This window comes from Petaurus breviceps, unplaced genomic scaffold, assembly GCF_028583685.1.
Source record: "Petaurus breviceps papuanus isolate PSGF00001 unplaced genomic scaffold, PetGlider_PUasm1.0 79, whole genome shotgun sequence".
Classification (NCBI taxonomy): domain Eukaryota; kingdom Metazoa; phylum Chordata; class Mammalia; order Diprotodontia; family Petauridae; genus Petaurus; species Petaurus breviceps.
In genome coordinates, this window is record NW_027186523.1 from 32,542,327 (window position 1) to 32,562,549 (window position 20,223).

Genomic DNA, 20,223 nt, shown 5'->3' on the forward strand with positions numbered 1-20,223 from the left:
GTATATATAAATACATATACTACAACTAGTCTAACAAATATTCTACCTTAATGTTTTTTACTTTTGATTTTAGTTTCCCAAACTTAGCAGATATATGAAAACCAAGAAGTCAACAGGTAAGTTTGCAATGTATAAAAAGAATGGCTAGGGGGCGGCCAGGTGGCTCAGCAAGTACGAGCACCGGCCCAGTATCGGGATGACCTGGGGATTGAATCTGGGCTCACTTAGCACCACACCCAGAAATAACTGGCTGTGTAAACTTGAGCAAGTTACTTAATCCCAATTGCTTAAAAAAAATAATGGCTATACTGAACAAAAATACTACAATATTTTGAAGAATGGGCTATTGGAATAAATAGAATCAAAGAATTGTGTTGGTTTAAGGGAGAGAGGGGTAATTTTCAGATCAGTAATGGTTTTATGGAAGAAATGGTATATATGATCTAGGCCTTGAAGGATGACTAATAATAATAGCTATCATTCATATAGCACTTTAGGGTTTGCAAAGCTTTTTCTATATGTTATCTATTTGAGATAAACTGGAAGGCTATTTGAGCACCCTTGGAGGGTGCTATTATTTTTCCCATTTTACTGATGAGGAAACTGAGGCAAAAAAGGATAAGTAATTTGTCTAGGGTCACATGGTTAATAAGTGTCCGAGGTGAGACTTGAACAATGGACTTCCTGTTTCCTCTATCCAGTAGACTAACAAACTGCTTAAAAATCGGACAAAGCAGAGCTGGAGCAGATAGACATTATCAGGAGAAGGAAGAGCAGGAGCAAATATCTGTGCCCTGCTTTCTTTCTAACTTTCTCTCTCCTCATGGTCCAGTATAGAGGCAAAGAAAAATCATTGGCAGCCTGAGCAGCCAGTTTACCAAAACCTTCATGATACTCTTTCCCCAATTCACAGCTTACCTGTTGGCCAGTTTCTAGTTAAAAACTTGCCTTTTCTAGCTTCTAGAATCTTTAGGTATCTAGAAATTTGTAAATGATTGACTCTCTTATCCAAAGATTTAAAAGGCTCACAAGACTCCATGACCCCATGTAGGATTTTCTTGGCAAAGATACTGGAATGGTTTGCCATTTCCTTCTCTAGTTGATTTTACAGACGAGGAAGGGTGGCAAACAGGATTAAGTGACTTTCCTAGGGTCACACAGCTAATAATTGTCTGAGGTCAGATTTGAATCCAGGTCTTCCTGACTCCAAACTCAGAGTTCTACTCACTCTACTAACTGCCCTGTTTTAGAAATAGCCTTATTTTAAAGAAATCATACTCCTTTTGTGGGTAAAACACAAGCAAATAGAATATAAGATTTTTTTTTTCTTTTTGGAGAGGGAAAGGCAGGGCAATTGGGGTTAAGTGACTTGCCCAAGGTCACACAGCTAGTTTCTATGTCAAGTATCTGTGGCCATATTTGAACCCAGGTCCTCCTGACTCCAGGGCTAGTGCTCCATTCACTGTGCCACCTAGACACCCCAAACATAAGGTTTTTAAACAGTGAAATGCAGGAACTTTTCCATGTTTTCATCACAGAATGGATGCTGAAACGTTCTATTCTCAAATCCTGAAAAATGTGCTGGCCAAGCATTCCTCATCTATATAATAAGGGGATTGAATTAGATGATCTCTAAGGTCCCTTCTGTCCCTAAAATTCTATTACTGGTTATCTACTTATAGTGTTTAATGTCATCAATTTCACTTTGCCTATCAATAGTTTTATGGGAAGCCCCCCAAAACAAGGGAAGAGAACCTACAATATTTTGTGCATCTCCCTTAGATCAAAATCTGACTACTAAAGTCATTTCATAGACTTTCTCTTTCCTAGTTAAAATAATCAATAAGTTATTATTCTTTATCTTTTCTTCCAGCATGAATGCTTTTTTTTTATTAACCATCTATTCTGTTTTTTTAAATGTCCATATTAAACAAAGATGCTTTTCTCCTGTTTCAGCAAATGGATCTCCTATTTTTATTTATTGTTCTACATGTTTGAGAATAATGCTGACATTCCTTGGGATTAATTATGCTTTCTTGAGAAGCAGAGTAGGAATAAAATGCTTCTTTGTATTTATTGTCACAGCACAGTTTGAAATGGGCTGGCTACAAGGTGGGTAAGACTCAGGATAGGAATCCTAGCCATGAAAATTGATGGCACATGGTCAAAGGAGAATAGATATGTAATGTACTTTGCAATTCCAATGCTACATGAGTATTTATTATTATTACTATTCTTTCTATACACTGTGAACTTGCCCATTGACTTGCTCTTAGTTCTCATATAATATTTGCTAAATTTCAGGTATGAAAAGCTGGTCAAAAGTCAAAACTTTAAGGTGGAAAATTTGCTAGGTTCTTTAAGCTCAGTAACTATTAAAATGACTGAAGTTCTCACACATAATTTAAATTCTATTATCATTTATTTAAATCAAGATTATTACTATCTACTGCTATCCTCTCCTCCTGAGAAAAAATTCTCAACTTGAAATTAAACTTTACTTTCAAATATATATCACAATTTAGTTTTGGCAAGGAACACTTCTTTCCTTTTGAACTTTCAGACTGCTGAGCTGAGGGAAATGCTTCTAGTTCTCCTTTGAACAAAAGCCTACATTGAATTTTTTGAGCTTTTTATGTATTCAAATGTTATGAATACAAATGAGCTACCTTGGTTGGATATTTATTATTGTTTCACCTGTCTTGACACAGAAACTGCAAGTACCATGATAAATGGACTGAAAGGTCTAGTTACATTGTGGTTTCCTTCTGCTAAAATCTCATTTAAAAATTCTTGCTGCCATGCTCCTTAGTGAGTGTCAGCATCTATTCTCCCACATCAGTGGTATTCAAAGGAACCTGTTATTTAAAGCATAGACTTAAAAATTCAAGCACACAGCACTGCCTTCATTAAACAGGTTTTTTTGGCTGACTCATTATGAAACTGCATAAAGTTTTAAAAAAAAGAACTTGGGAAGTTTTGAAAAGAAACAGAACATAGGAAAGAACACACAAGTACAAAAATGATGTGAATAAAGCTGAATAGGAAACAAATATTTATGGTCTACGCCTAGTCTGACAATCTGTGAAAATCAGACCCAATGGTCACTCCTGTAATTTATAATATTTAATATATTAATGTTTGTAGATAATTATTGATTGTGTCCAATTAGATATATTAAAGGGATTAAAAATCTGACTTTAAAACACCTGTCACATGAACTAGTTGGGATGTGTTATACATTCATATTCTGAATTAACTATGGACTAAACAAGAAGACACTTAGAAGCAATTGGGAGTTTGCAGCAGTGATCTATATTTAATTCTCAGTGTTAAATTTTCAGTGTGAGCATTTACACAAATCATGGCTTGATTTACTTTTTTTGGTGATGCTTAACTTTAGACTAAAGCATTAATAATGCAAATTAAATTTAAAAGAGTATTGTGTGTCCTTTTTTTTAAAAAAAAGAGACAGTTGTTAAGACATTTACCAGTATATCTAGTTTGGAGTGTATTGGCAATCCTAGTCCTTTAATCAGGACCAAATAGTTCTGTTCTTTCAGAAGTATTGGAAGACAGCTTACAACTTAGGTTGGATACCATTTGAGAAGTGGATATGTTACCTTCTGTTCAAATTTATTTTCTTTTCATAGCAAAGGTTGAAATATAAGTGACAATCTAAGTCTAGTAGTTGAACCATTATAAAATTGTATTTTTAAAAATTGCCTTTTTTAATTGTATGAAAGATTATACTTTATCGTTAAGCAAGAGTGGTTAGAACTATAGTTACCTATATTTCTTTTGTTCACACTCACAGATAATATTGGTATTCCTGGAGCAAAAGGCATAGCCTGAGGGGAAATTATTAATTAGTAAATTGAGTCAGCTTCCAGAACCATATGGGTATCCTCATTCAGAAAGGTAAGTCTTTGTAACCTTATTTCATACACAACAGACTTCTTGTGTGGGGACCATATTTGTCACCAGCACAATCTAGGAACACTAAGCTGAACTTTTTGTGGAAGTTACTACTAACCTCTAGATTCATTCTTGGATTTAATAAGCTTATAATTCTTAGGTAGTCTATTAGGGAAAATTCAAGGACAATTAAAAAGTGTGAAACTTTTAGTGCTGAACATTGCCTTAAGACAAAAGCATTTTAGAGGTCATTAAAGGATCATAAATCATATATTTAGAGTCTGAAGGAACCAAAAAGATGATCTAGTTCAATGTCCTCATTTTACAGATGAGGACATGCACCTGGACTTGCCCAAGGTCACACAGGTAGTAAGGAAGAGAGGAAGGATTTTACTCCTCCAGGCTCTTTCCACTATAACATGCTGATGATGATGTTCTGGCACACTTCCCTTCAACGGCAGCTGTCTGGGCCTCAGTTTCTTTAGTTTTGAAATTAGGTGGTTGTACTTCATTATCTCTAAGGCCCATTCCTGCTATAAAATTCCATTATCTATAATATATAAGCACCAACTATCTTAACATTAGTGTAATTTGGATGCTCCCTGCTTCTTCTGGCACCTGGTGGGAAAAACCCTGATGAGGTTATTCTTAGATCCCTTTACTTTTCTAGGTATTTGGGTTTTCAGCAAGAATATCAGAGTAGTGTGAAAGGATTTGAAATGAAAGGCAACTTTATTGCCTAAAAGAATCATCCTGTAGTACAAAATGCTAGGATTTCAGTTGAGTTGAAGCCTAGTTTAACTGAGGCCTACATCATAAAAATTAAAGTTGCAAGGTCAATTTCACATTTATTGATGAGGGTAGATTACTCTGTATGTTTGTACACGTACATATACTTGCATGTTTGTGTTGTCAAGTCAACAAGCATTTGTTAACCTGCTAGAAACCAGGCACTGTGCTAAGCACTGAGACACAAAGAAAAGAAAAAATGGTACTTGCCTTCAAGGAACTCATAGTCTAATGGGAGGGACACCATGAAGACAATAGAAACGGTCATGGACAAACAAAATCAACTGAGTAATCCACAGAGGGAAAACATCAGCATTAGGGCATCGGGAAAAATTCCTTGTAGAAGCTAGTATTTTAGCTGGGACGTGAAGGAAGCCAAGGAAGGTAGGAGGTTGAGAAAAGGAGAGCTACATTCATTTGCAAAGATCATGATAACAGGGTAGGATGGTGGAGGGGCTTGGGAAGAGTCTAATCACCACAGTTTCACCTTGTTCTTTTGTAGTTTTGCTAACTAGGTCCCCTGAGAATGACTTGTGTAAATCATGAGTATGAAAGCAGTTAAAAAGAACTTTCTTAGAATAATTCCTATAAGAGATCTGAAGTTATCCAAAATAAATGGTAAAAAAGAGTCAAAAGATAGATTTTTAAGATGCCCAAGAGATTCTCTGGCTAGCTAGCTAGTTGGGTGCCATTGGTAGGAAAGCTAAGAGAATTTGAATTATAAAAGAACTAAAGATGACCCCTTTGGTCATCAAACTGAAGAGATTAAAGACACTTTCCCATGAGGTTAGCTCACAGTTTGCTGAAGAGCACCCTGAAAGTCAGAGAAACCATTAGACATCTTTAAGTCTGTTTGGCATGGAGGGGTGGGGGTAGATGCTATGTTTTCTATTTACAAACTACTTTCCTTAACTATTGATCTTTGCGATAAAAAGAAAGGCAAAGGAAGACACATGAAAATGTTAGGAAAGAGAGGCTAGTGTGCCTTGCTGACTTCTTTTCCCTTCCTTTATCATATTTTATTAGTTCCATTTTTTACCTATAGTTTTTCATTTTATTTTTATATTTCTTCATCAGAAAAATGGGGAAAATGCTACTTTCAATATCTATCTCGTTAGGGTAGGTCTGAGGAAACTACTTTGTAAACTGCAGAATATCATATTAATGTGAGCTGTTACCATTTCACTCAAAGGACCTTCGTTAAAAAAATTCAGTAGATGCCAAAGTGCAGAGCGAAGGGGAAAAGAACAGAAATGTCTGCTGAAAAGTGCTAGAGCTTTCTTCTTAGAAATGAGGATTCTGGGGCTCTAAATATAGAGTTTGAAGACTGATTTTCCCATTCTTGTTCTTGATATAAGATGATAGCAGTTGAATCACATTACCTCTCTTTGAGCCTCAGTTTCCTTATCTGTAAAATGAAGGGGGGGTGGGAGTAGATTGTTATTAGAATCCCTTTAGCTCTAAAAAGCTATGATTCTATAATTCTGTATCTTCAGAAGTGAGATTAAGAAATTTGAATTGCAGAAATCGAAAAACCCTCCAATGAATTGATTAAGTAGGTGTGTGTATGTGTGTGTGTGTGGCATGTATGTGTGTTGTCATTACATTTCAGGGTAAATTAGTCTCTTCTTAAATGCAAATTGTTCAAACCACATATTCCAACCCAGGAAATGAATACTGCAACACAGCAATTCGCACATGTACCTTTTTAGCAACTGTCTGTCACAGAAGTATGTCAGCACAGCTTCCTATTGTTTTCAGATATAAATATTTTATCTGATTTAAATGAGAATTCAGTAAGAAATAAAAGGTAGGATTCTGTTCCCTTCACAAGGCAAAAAAGCCAAAATAACTCCAGGAATGGAAATTTCAAGAAAGATAACTGAAAAGGCTTGGAAGAAGCAGTAAGCAACTTACCCACAGAGGTGCAGCTTCCCAAAGTGAATGACCTCCCTTCTCCAGCCCTGAGTTGTCCCAGCATAATAGGTGCTGCTTGGGTGATGTTCAGTGGAGCACAAAGAGCTGATATGACTGCTACTACTGTAACACAATGGAAGGAGCAGGTGCCATGTGGCCCCAAAGTCCCTCGAAAACTCCAGCCTTACTGGATCAGCAGATGAGCTATCAGTCGAGCATCCCACGTTGATCTTGGGGGAAAAAAGGACAAATTACCACAGAGCGGCAAGCCTTGAGATGATTCACCACTTTGCTATTTCCCAGAGAGCCCATTGCCTGGAAAATGTCTTCCTGAATAATTCAGGAAGACAAAATTCTGTTTATGAATAATATAGCATGCTACCTTTACACAACAATCTCATAAAGCACCTCTGTGCTTCATGAAAAAGTCACTTCTTTCCTTATCCCACAGGAAAAGCAGAGAGCAGGGAAGAGAGTCCAGTGTTTTACTTTTGGTTTTCATTGAGAGCTGGACCCAAGGAAATACAAATGAAAACCGTGACCCATTCCTCTTACACTGACTGACAATGAGCTTTTCTCACTTCTTAGGGAAATAGCTTGGTATAGGGAGAAGAGGACTGAGCCAGAAGTTAGGACACCTGGGTTCTGGCCCAAGCTTTGTCACAAACTCTCCGTCACCTTGGGCGAGTCACTGCATTATTCTTTACTGTACTTCTCTTACCTATAAAATTATGAGTTTGATCCAGGTGATCAATGAGGTCATTTCTAATTCTAACATTCTGTGATTTTATGAGGTAGGATCATATTCTAAACTCTGATTTTTTAAACATGGGTTTATATCCCTTAAGAACATCTCAAATACATAATTAATTCCTATGTTTGAATTTGCTGCAGAATTTGTTTTGGTAAAACCGTTTGAATTGTCTATTCTAAATCTCATTCAAGAATATTAGATTTTTTTCTATCTTCTTTCTTGTGGTTACTCCCATTGGTTCTAATTCTTCTTTATAACATGACTAATGTGAAAATATGCTTAATATGAATGCATATGTAGAATTAAGTTCTGTTCAATACAAGACCAGAAAAAGAGAGGGAAGATAGAATTTAAAAGAAAATAGAGGGAGTTTTAGATGAGGCAGAAGAGTACATAAGTGTATATGTATATCTATAAAGAAGTAAGAGTAGCAATTTGCACTAATTGAAGCAAAAAAAAGGTAAGTAAAAGATAAATAAACTTACATAGTATGTGCTTGCTTAATCTTTTTTCTGGATTTTAGAGTTTTCCCACATTTTCTTATAAAGGAGATGCTAGAATTATTCTCATCACTAAAATGGGGTTAATTGGGCTAGAAATGATTCCTAGAAGTTTGATTTGTCTTTAAGGCTCCAGCAATACTTCACATGCTCTGGCATCTTCTTGCCATTTGCCCTCCCCTTCCCCTTTCCACCAGACTTCTCTAGCCTTGGAATAATAATCAAATCATTATTGCCAGTGTTATTGCAAAGCAGATGCCAATCAGCTCTCCTATGTCTCTACTTATTTCACTGGCTTCCAAAACCAAAGTATATTTTCCTGGCTATCACTTGGCTGTATGTATTATTTCTCCCTGTTAGAATATAAGTTCTTTGAGTATAGGGTCTGTCTCATTTTGTACTTGTATCTCAGTGACTGGCCTATAGTATAAATGTTTTTTCATATATTCATTGACAAGCCTACCACTTGTAATTTATGATAGATGATACCAAACCAAGCTATTACTTTGTCTGAGTATGAAACCAGGCAGGAATATCTCTTTATTGTGTATAACTCATATTTCAGATAAACATAAGAATCAGATTCTGTTCTAAATATCAGAAACTATTAACATTTCTTTTTTTTTTTATTCAGAGTACCTCATTTCTTATACATTGCAGTCTTTTGGCAATTAGATGTATGAACAGATAGATGAATGAAAAAACTAATCATAAGATATAGTGATAAAAAATACTAAAGGGGAAGCTAGGTGGCACAGTGAATAGAGCACTGGCCCTGGAGTCAGGAAGACCTGAGATCAAATCTGGCCTCACTTGACATACTTACTAGCCATGTGACTTTGGGCAAGTCACTTAACCCCAATTGCCCTCCAAAAGGCAAATAAAATAAAATAAAATAAAAAATACTCAAAATTTTAAGAAGAAACAGAATGCCTAGTACAATGTAGTACTTTCTTTAGTATCACTTGCCATCAATTCTTTTTAATTAAATCTAGCACTGCTGAGTCATTTTTTCTTTTTACTGAATCTCCTCTTCTCTCCTCTCTTGTCTTCTCCTCTCTTCTCTTCTCTCCCAAAGTCTCCCCAATGGTGGTATGAGAGGGTATCACTCATTCTCTCTTTTTCTCCAGAGTAGTAGAGTAAAATTCTTAACTACTCTACTTAGCTTACAACTGATTAGTTGTTCCTCTTTCTTTTCTTCCCTTTTCTTTCATTTATTTTTTCTTATTCGTTGTGTAAGGCAGCTAGATGCCACAGTAGATAGAATGCTGGGTATGCAATCAGGAGAACCTGACTTTAAATAGGGCCTCAGACACTTATTAGTTGTGTGACCCTGAGTAAGTCACTTGACCTTGTTTGCCTTGGTTTACTCATCTGTAAAATGAGCTGGAGAAAGAAATGGCAAACCCCTCCAGTATCTTTGCCAAGAAAAACCTCAACAGGGTCACAAAGAATCAGACATGACTAAACAACTGTTGCATAAACGTATGTGACCTTGGGAAAGTTATTTTATCTCTTTGGTCTTAGTTTCTTCATGTGTAACATAAGATATGTTCCAACTCTAAAATTCCATGATTTTATGGTAAATATAGCCAAAAGTCAATGATATTATCAGTCTTGAGGTCTCTTCTTTCAAGAAAGGTAGCTCAGGAGAAGAAGAAGCTACTTTTCTCTGTGTGACTTGTTTCAATTGAATTTAACCAAAACTTAAACTACATACACTACACTTCTTTTCCTGAACTTATTTCTCACCCAGTGCCAAAGTTTGATTCACTTGTTAGCTAGATTTTTTTTTTCTGTATGCTTCTGGTCAAGGAGATATTTACATTTTTAGAATCCATCTAAAGGCCTTACATTTAGCTTGGGTTAACGTAGTGTTGACAGAACTTGAAAAAGGACATAATCTTTTTACTTTTGTAAATACCTTATAAACACAGAGACCATAGCAGTTAAGTATTTTTTTTTTAAAGATTGCAGTCTAGTTTTCCCACAGGTGAATAAATTAATTTTCTGTTCCTTAAGTTCTTCAATAAAAATCTAAATTTTTATTATTATTTAGAGAAATTAATTTAAAACAGGCATCAATGAAAACCACATTTCCATGATTAGAATATATTTTAGGTAAACCTTCCATTGCTATGGAACATATGTGTTTTATATTGTTAATAATGAAGAATAACAGTATAAATGTGACAAAGTCTTTGGAAAGGTTAAACCAGATTTTGGGGGTAAAAAAACCTTGTTTTTCTATAAAGTATTAATTTGCTTTCCTGAAAAATGGAAAAAATGCATGAATGTTAATGAAATATACTGGGCGAAAAAATACCTAATTAAATTAAATTAAATGCAGAGCCACATTTCTTTGAAAATTAAAGGCTTAAAATATTAATATTATATGCATTTTCTAACATTGTACAAGCTATAGTTACAGTAAGTTGTTTCAGACTCTTAATTATAAAGAGTAATAAGGTGGTACTATAATAAAATTTTCCATGGAATTTCTATAGTCTCTCTAGTTATTTCTCCTAGCAACTTCTCTCTATGGTAGAAGGAGGGGAACATTTCACAAGGCCAGGATTTAAATTTTAGAAATTAACCTTAATATGACAATAGTTCTTCATTTTAGAAAAATAGATTATGGGTTAAAAAAAACCCCAACAAAATAAACTTCCAAATACATGATACATCCTTGAACTAAATTTTTTTGGTCATATTATATGAAATTATTTGTGATTTTTTTCCTTTTCTTTTTTTTTCTAGAAGCACCCTCTCAGATTACAGTGGAAGAAAGTAGATTACCTCAAATTGGATAATTGTGTTCTCATTCACATTCAGATCCCGTGTTGTAATGGAGTGCTCACCAACTTCATTTGAAACAAATACCATAGCTGAGTCCTCCTCACTGTCATGAAAGAAAAACAACATGGCATCCACATATTTACAAATAGAAGAGCAATTTTTATAAGAGGTGATATGGCATAGTTGAAGTCATGGACACATAGGCTTTAATCTTGCCTCTGACATATTAGTAGTGTGATTATGGGTAAGTTACATAACCATTCAGGGCCCCAGGCAAGTTTCTAAGACCATAAATTACCGATGAGTTCCTGATTTGCAACAGCAAGGAGAGTTTCCACAACCACAGTTCCCTACATTCATGAGATTAGAGGTTGGACTAAATAAAAAAAAAGGAGAGGGGGAAAATCAATTTATATGGAGAAGTGATTTAAAAAATTTCCAAGTCTTTAAAATCAATACTTACGGTGCTCCCTTTGAAGAATATGGGCAATAAAGGCCAATGTTACCACCAGGATAGAAAAACCAATTATCTTCTTTGGGTCCAAAGTCAAAGGTATCCAGGAGGATTACAGGATTGTTTATATTATTGCCATCAATAATAAAGTCATCAACAATCCAAATTTCTTCTTTCTTGCCTAAATGATTTTCAGATGAAGAAAAATTTCAAAAGTGAAGTTTTACTTCTTGGAAAAAAAATCAATAAGTTAAACATGTGCTTCCAGAATAAAAAAAAAGGCAGAAAGTGCATGACAATTTATTTACAGTGGTTATGAGCAAAATATGTTAAGAATTTCATAACCATCTTAAGTTGACATAGCAAAAAATACTCCCTAATTTCAGAATTCCTTTGATAGAAAACACGTTTTGAAAAATTAATGTATCTTTCATTTAAGAAAATGATGTTATTGACCCACCAACCATGGGAAGACATGACTTTTGAGTTGTTCATACACATTTTCTTGGGTCCATAGTGATCAGTGCCTACTTTTGTAAAGTTACTAGATAAATTTAAGAATAGCTTATGACCACAGGAAATGAGATGAGATAATTAGTTGCATCACCAATGATTAGGCTCATCAACATCATGTTTTAACCAGCTGTGCTAATAGTCTACTAGCATGTGGAAATAATATCTTTAATTAGACTACTATAAAATAATTACACAGAAGAAAATTCTTTCATGTTACACAAAACTTTTTTCTCCCTAATACTTGTTTTGATCTTTGGATTCTGTTCCTTGATCTTATTAATGTGGGCATTCCCTTCACTACTGTAAATTATAATCCATCCATACTCTCTCCTTCTGTGCTATTCTTGTCAAGCCAGCTATAAAGAATATCTTTAATAAATCTTTCATGAACTCTGCTTATTCTAATAGATTTAATACTTTAGATCAGAGGTGTCAAGCATGCAGCCCAAAGTCTGCATGCAGCCCACTTCTCAGTGCCACCCAACCAGACAAATGTAATTGGGAAATATTTAACAAAATAAATAAAAACACAATAAAGCATGGATAATATCACATTTTAAAACAGTCAATATTGTGACCCACAGGGATCCTTATATACAGATTAGTGGCTCTTTTTCCTATTTCAGTTTGACACCATTGTTCTAGATCATGGGGTCTTTGAATTTAGTTAATCAAAAGTATTTCAACTTTCTTGATTTCCTTTATGATCCTGTGTACTGTATCCATTCAAAGACATTATTCTGACAACTGATCCATAGACTTCACCAAACTGCCAAAAGGGTCCATGACAGAAAAAAGGTTAAGTAGCATAGACATTCTTCTATTTTCAGTGTAATTTTTTAAATGCTTGTTTTAATTCTAGACTCATTTCTTATAAAAGTCACACAAAGAGATTCCATTTTATAGATGACACTTTAATACTTTCTCTACCATTCTGGCCTATTTACCTTTCCAAAAGTCTGTGTAATAAAACTGTGTTTTTGTAATTTGATGGCAATAAAAAAAGTGAATTGTTTTATGAAACGGACAATAGAAACAAAGTAGGAAAATACCATCAATTTGCGGGAGCATTTTAAACCACCATTTCAAAACTGTGTTAAACTATATTTCTTTCAGTGACATCTCACTGAAGAAACAAGAGAATGCTAAATAGGATGTGATTTAAAATAGGCAACTGCAACACTTAGTCTCAGTACTTCCTACTCTGACAAACTATGTGTCTACAGTATTGTTCCATATTTTGAATGAAATTATACACTTTGAAAATAATACTCATATTCACTCATAATTATTTCAGCAAAAATTGAGATATAATGAAAAGTGCTGAGAAGTAGCATTTTAGTGCAACAGAGGTCCATATTTTGGAACACGTCTCTATGGGTTCTTCTTTGGTGTTTACCATTGCCATATTCATCTCATGAAAGGAAACCAAAACTTCTGAAAAAATGAACTAGAATAGTGACAAGGAATTATATTTTAAAATCCAAATCACCTCAGCCGCACTAAAGAGTTAATGATCTGTGCACAAAATGCCCTCATTTAATTTAAAGCTTGTATCTTCATCTTAACAAAAATAAATGTGTCTCAGTCAGTTCATGGTCATAGGAAAAGACATGTATTTTTACCATTATTGTAGGGTTGCCAGAGCCGGAAACGTGTGGCATTGGTTTGTGCAGTGTATGGCAGAGGAACATTAATAAAGAGGACATTGGTAGTTTGAGTGAAGTAAAACTCATCCAATAAGTGCCAAATGATGCCCCCACTGATGGAATACTGTAATAAAATGGAGTGAGATCTCTCTGGGGTACCTAGAATGAAGAGGACACAGGAATTAATACGTGACAGAAGAGGAGAAGCAGCATAGACTAAGCTAATTTTTTTTTCCACCAACACAGGAAATCTCCCTCCTACCCCCACAACACACACATATACACACCCCGCCAAAGCCAAGACAATCCTTCAAATTCTTGGTGACCAAGAACACACAATAGCCACACACAAAGGCTTACTTAAGCAAAAACAAACAAAACATTTTCAAAACATTTACCCAAATCCTGTGATAACGAAAGTTATCCCCATAAGCTCATATAATTTAGAGCTAGAAGGAACCAGAGGTCTAGTCCAACTCTTTGTGTGTTGGACATAGAGCACCTGGAAGGCACTGGGGAGATCCAAAGTTTATATATATATAAAGTCTGATTCCTATCCTCATGAGAGCCTATGAATGAGTAGGTTACATGAAAAAAGGTAGCATAATATTTCACAAGGCTTAATTCATTAGCACGAAAAATCAGAATGGGAAAAATCAGAATAGGTTAGAGTTTTGGAAAAATTCATAAGGAATTTGTTTAAAATAGCTTAAGAATTATTGTCCAAGATACATTTTAGAGTAAAGTTAAAAAATTCTTCAAAATAGAAAGTATCAATGGAAAAGCGTATGGAAATGATGGCAGTAGAACAGTAGCTACAGTAGAACTAGAATTATCATTATACTTAATAAGATCATTCTTGGAAAAAACTACATCTGATTCTTATTAGGTATAGGAGGAACATATTACATGCTAAAAGTAATTGATAACTAAGTTGGCATCCAAAATTAGTATTAAAATGATCAATTTGTGCATACTTAGAAATTAATGTCAAATCTTTACCCTAGCCATCTTTATTGACTACAGATCATTGTTACTGGGGGAAGGAACTGTTTAATGGGCAGTTTTTAGGGGAGGTTATATAGACATGGTTCCAGCTATACACCTTACCTTTTGCAATAAATCTAAGTGAAAACTGGACATATAAACTATTAGAACAATCTAGGTCTCTGGAAATGAGCATCCTTAGTCCTTCCTGAAAACAGAAACATAGGATAAATAACCTTACATCACTTTCTACATTCCTTTCTTGCAAGTTGATTTACTTGAAGGTATAATAAAACAGTCCTGAAAAGATCAAGAATCCCCAAACATGAAGTGAATTATAAGTTCAATAAATATTGATTTCAACCATTTTATCTGGATAAGGGGGACTTATTTTGGGGGCCCACAAAACTGTTCACATAATGGCTAAAATTTCCTTTTATTAAAATAAAATAAATCTGTTCTTTCAATGAATAATCATCTACTTGCTATGAATTTCAAAAAGCAATGCAAAAATGGTAGTCTTAAATCTCTGTAAGATAGGGTTAATAACAGTACCCACCTCAAAGGTTGCTATGAGCATTAAGAGAATTCATGATATATATAGCTTATATATATGTATATTGCTTTGCAAACCTTAAGACACTATCTTCATCTAAGCTACTATTATTATCTGCAGGAGTATTTAAGCATAAACTCTCGAACACAGCTAGATGTGAAAGGAGTAACATGCTAGGAGAAGGGAAGTATGCCAAGTACTTCTGCTGGATGCCTAAAGCTAATGGGTAACTTTTTTTTCCCAGGGTTCCAAGAATTCCTACAAGCTAAGTACTATGCTTTGGCTCATTCAGACAACCCCTGGGGCATGCATTCTGGCTGACTGAATAAACCCCTACTTCTTCAAGTTAAATAAGGCATAATTAAGGTTAAATTCTTATGCCTAGGCTTCAGTAATTCATGCAGGGAAGTTTTGCACTACCAGAAAGAGATTAAATTAGCTCTAGTAATTTTTCAGCTAATTTACTATTTTTGGTTACCTGGGCCTGACAGTCCTAAAGGTTGATTTCTGCTCAGGTCCGTGGGATAGTTGTGACAACTGACAAAACTGCATCCAACTACACAAACTCTTTATAATGGGAGTTATAGAATTACATCATCCTTACACAAAACCCAAAATTCTTTATTCTGTCTAATCTATAGTTTTCTAGCCATAACTTCTGTGCTAAGAGGCTCTTCAGTGTTTTAGGTTAAAGGAATATTTTGAGTATTTTTTCTACTAGTTATTAAATGAGTACTTTCTGCTACCATATCTGCAAAATGGTAACCTTAGTGAGATGCATGGCATATCACTGCTAAAAGAATATGTGGTGTTTGTAGGTGGTTTTGTAGGTGGATAATATAGGAGTGAAGAGAGGGCTAGACATGGAGTTAGGAAGACCTGAGTTCAAATATGACCTCAGATACTTAATAGCTGTATGACTCTGGTCAAGTCTTTACCTAAGTTTTCTGAGCTATAAAATTGGGGTAATAAAAACACCTACCTCATGGGGTTGTTATGAGGATAAAATGAGATAATATGGTAAATATAAATATAATATGATGAAGTGTCTGGCAAATAATCTATACTTAATAAAAGCTTGTTCCCTTCCTATCTATTCTAGTTTGATATATAAATTAAGTATTTATTAAGTGCTTACTGTTTGCCAGGCATAATGCTATATGCTGGAGATACAAATACTAGCAAATGAGACAGTCCCAAAGTGCTCTTCACAGTTACCTTGGTCTTTCTTGTCAAAGATACTGGAACGGTTTGCCATTTCCTCCTCCAGCTCTTTTTACAGATGAGGAAGCTGAAGCAAACAGGGTTAAGTGACTTGCCCAGGGTCACACAGCTACTAAGTGTCTGAGGCCAGATCTGGACTTAGGAGGACGAATCTCCCTGACTCCCTTCCAGTTTCACCTACCAAGACTCTCAGAATGATCTCGCTTAGCTGGGTGTCATCAGTTTTCTGCCTATTTCTTGTTATTTCATGAGGCAGCACTGTTTGTTTCATTATTGTTTCATTATTTCAAACAATAATGTTTCATTATTCTTCCCTCTAAGGGACTTCTCATGAACTTTTCTCCTAAACTTACGTCCTTAGTGAATTCCAGGCTCAGAGCTGCTTTAATCACACACAACATCTTCTTCACTTTATCCTTTCTTCTAATTTGGTCTTGACTTTCACCATTCCTATAACCAGTTAATGATAGATTGTAGGCACCTTAGGGGCACTAGGTGGCACAATGGATAGAGTGCCAGCCCTGGAGTCAGGAAGATTCATCCTCCTAAGTTCAAATCTGCTCTCAAGACACTTTGTAGCTATGTGACCCTGTGCAAGTCACTTAACCCTGTTTGCCTCAGTTTCTTCATCTGTAAAATGAGCTCGAGAAGGAAATGGAAAAATACTCCAATATCTTTGACAAGAAAACCCAAAATGGGGTCATGAAAGTGTTGGACACAATGAAAACAACTGAACAATATTAGCAAGCATTTTAAAAGAAGCATTTTTGGTTGTTGTATCCCTAGCACCTAGCACAGTGCCTAACAAACAATAGGTGCTGAATAAAAGACTGCTGATGATTGATTTAATTGCACAGACTGATTTTAAAATAACTCACAACAGTAACTATTTTCAGTCAAGACAGTTTCATTTTTGTGTGCAACATTGTTCTGTATCTAGAGTATTCTGAACTCTAGTATTTGAAAAAATATAATTTACTTTGACATATCACTCACTTCCTAATAAATACCCACCCCATAATACCTTCTGGTTAAAAAAAGTTAAGCAAAACAGTTTACTATGTTGATTGTGACTGATGGTATATGCAATTGCCATTTTTGTAGTTTATTATTTACCAACAAAAATAAGAATATGTTTTAACTTTTAATATTTACAATAGCTGTCTACTGTGTTTGACTTCAACTGGGTAGCCTTTATTATTGCTTTCCTTCCCATTATTAAAGCAATTATGCATGTTGTTCTTTTGTTTTTTGCTTTCTTTTTTCTACATCAGTTCATATTAGCCTTCCCAAGCTTCTCTGAATTCTTCCTATTCAATATTCCTCGAAGCATAATAACATTGTCTTTTTTCATATTTTTTTATACCATTTTTGCCAATTCGAGGTGCCTCAAAATTGATTTGGTTTGGATTTATCTTGTTATTAGTAATATAAAATATCTTTTCACGTGGTTGTAGATAACAGAATTTTTCTCTCTCTAAAACTATTCATACCTTTGACCACTTATCTGTTGGAGAGTGAAATGATCCTTAGTCACATAGATTTATATCAATTCCCTATGTATTTTGGACATCAGGCTTTTAACACATCTGTCTCTTTAAAGAAAGTATTTGTAAGGTAGAGGCTCACAGATTCTAAATAATCTACAAAATGATGGTCTTTTTCATTTCCTGATCCTGAGGCATATCATCAAACCTAAGTGGTTTTTTTAAAAAACTGTTGAATTTTTTTGTTTTTTCCTTTTGCCCTCCTTTGCTTACAAGTCACGGAGGATCAGGGCAGATATTGACTTAATTTGGAGGATCTTTTTCAGTTCTTCATAGAATTTCTCTGCTTCTCTACAATAAAAGGTAGTGTAGAAGCTGAAATGAATCTCATTGTGATCTCTTTGCTTTTGTTCCTTTTGAGTACTGCAGGGTGAGATGACATGTGCCATGAAATGACATTTATTACTATCTTGGGTACATGTTAAAATGAATTCTGCCAACTCTTCTATTCACTGTTTTAAGGGGAAATCTGACTTTCCATTTACAGTTTATGTCTTTTTGGTTTAATTTGTAGTGAGAATGTCAGTGTAGAGGTGGTTCATTTACTTACAATACACCCACTTTTTTTTTTAAAAAGGTATTAGGTACCAGCAATTAAATAAATGTTTATAGGTGGCCGAAGATCTGTGTGATTCTTACTACCCAATGTCCCCTTTATCCACCTCTCCTGCACTGTCACTGAGGAATTAAAAGAAGATGACACAAGACTAAGGGCAATTTTTTATTTTTTTTTCTTATTTCCAGAGTTGCTATGTCCCCAAATTAATCAACCAACCAGTAGCCAACTTTCTGGTGATGAGTCTCTCCATGCTTAGCTAGGTTATTCCTCAGAGAGAAGACACAGCTTGTGCTGGGGACTGCTAAAACCTATCAAAACTTACATTCACTGGCCATAGTCTTCAGGAACTTAGAGTTAACCTCCACACCGTGATAAGGCAGCAGGGTAGAGCTTACATTTTGGTAGCTATTATATCTTGGCTTTTAAAACATACTTAGTTATGTCTAATTAATATGATGCGGTCATTGGTAACATAATCTCCAGTTATCACATTGAACATTATGATTTGTTTTATAAGCATCCATTTTATGGGGCAGTTTCGAGGAATTAATTTGTAAAAAATTAGCAACTTAACTATGCTAGAAAAAGAACCTTCTTTGTACTTAAGTGAAATATGTTATATCATATATATATATATATTTTTAAAGCAATTGGGGTTAAGTAACTTGCTCAAGGTTACATGGCCAGTTATTTCTGGGTGTGGGTGCTGAGAGTCTGAGCCCAGGATTTGATCTCCAGGTCATCCCAACACTGGAGCCGGTGCTCTTACTCACTGAGCCACCTGGCCGCCCCCATATATTTCTTAAAGTAGGATTAGAGGGTCATAGATTGAGAACCAGAAGGGACCTTAGAGGTCATAAATTTTGTGATAAGGAACTGGAGTCCAGAGAAGTTAAGGGATTTGTCCAGGGTCACACATGTAGTAAGTGGTAGAAGCAGAATGTGAACACAGGTTCTCTGATTCCCAAACCAACCTTATTTCTATTCTGTCACAGCACTTCCCTATCCCAACTTAAGCTGGCCCAAGTGAGTCTTTCCAGTTCCTTATGTACCATTATATATTGTACTTTAATGTTGACATGGGTGCTCCTTCTTTGGACTCAGACTGTGACTCTCACAACTGAATGAACAACCTTCATGAACTGTGGGGGATAAACCAATCTTCATGTGGGGATGTCTTTCCAAAGTCTGTTGTTGGGTCATACTAAGAGCTTTTCCATCCTGGTAGCGTCAGGCAGATCATGGGACTTGATAGGCAAACTTTTTACCTATGTGACCATAGACAAGTCATGTAATTTCCTTGAGTCTTATTTTCTTTTTCTGTAAAATGAGGATGATATTTGTGCTACTAGCTAATTGTTTTAAGGAAAGAACTCAGTAAGCTTGAGAATATTATGTAAATGGAAGATATAATTTTTATCATAACCTCTAGCCCCATGAATTACAACTGTGTTGCTCATCAGCATCAATGGAGAGAGTTTCCAAACTATGAATTTCCTATACTAGTGAAATATGAAATCAGGCTCGGATCAAACATTATCAACTAGAGTCACCTCTCCCAAATTAGGACATTAATAGAGGATATATGTTGCTCTCTGTGAATACATTTCTTTTTCTTATATATTTTACAGTTTGTTCCAAAAGTCTTATTGCTGTATTATGCTAATAAGCACTAAGATTTTTGGGACAACCTGTATGTAGTGAACTCATTTGGTTCAAGCCTAAGCAAAAAGTAGGTTAATATACCACTATTAAAAGCAAAAAAGAAATTAAACAATCCTTTCATTCTTAAAAATGCATCAAAAACACATTTCTATGTCGACATATGGAGCATAGGGAGACCACACTTGGAGCCCTCCCTAAATCCTACAAAGTTGATAATACAATTTATGTGGAAAATCCATGTACACATGGATAGCTGAAGTGAAGATATAGAGGTTTATCCTTCTTCACTTTGGTTTTTAAAGAAGTGAAGAGATTCAGATTATGATAAAAACAGAAGCTTCCAATTCTTTTTTCTTGTCATTTTTTTTCACAAAGAAAAATAGGAATGG

At 35.1% G+C, this 20,223-nt stretch overlaps 1 protein-coding gene across 2 annotated transcripts in view; it reads right to left on the minus strand.

Moving 5' to 3' along the window:
- LOC138175901 (reelin-like) overlaps nucleotides 1–20,223 on the minus strand; it is a 566,655-nt gene that overhangs the window by 81,860 nt on the left and 464,572 nt on the right. Inside the window, exons 37-42 of one of the 2 annotated variants that reach the window (XM_069106557.1) lie at nucleotides 14,407–14,491; nucleotides 13,273–13,455; nucleotides 11,141–11,312; nucleotides 10,976–11,053; nucleotides 10,678–10,780; nucleotides 6,625–6,854 (exon numbers count right to left, since the gene is read on the minus strand). In XM_069106557.1, coding sequence (XP_068962658.1) covers nucleotides 6,625–6,854; nucleotides 10,678–10,780; nucleotides 10,976–11,053; nucleotides 11,141–11,312; nucleotides 13,273–13,455; nucleotides 14,407–14,491 — 851 coding nt within the window. The remainder of the gene's footprint in view (nucleotides 1–6,624; nucleotides 6,855–10,677; nucleotides 10,781–10,975; nucleotides 11,054–11,140; nucleotides 11,313–13,272; nucleotides 13,456–14,406; nucleotides 14,492–20,223) is intronic. The other variant, XM_069106558.1, reaches the window with a different exon arrangement.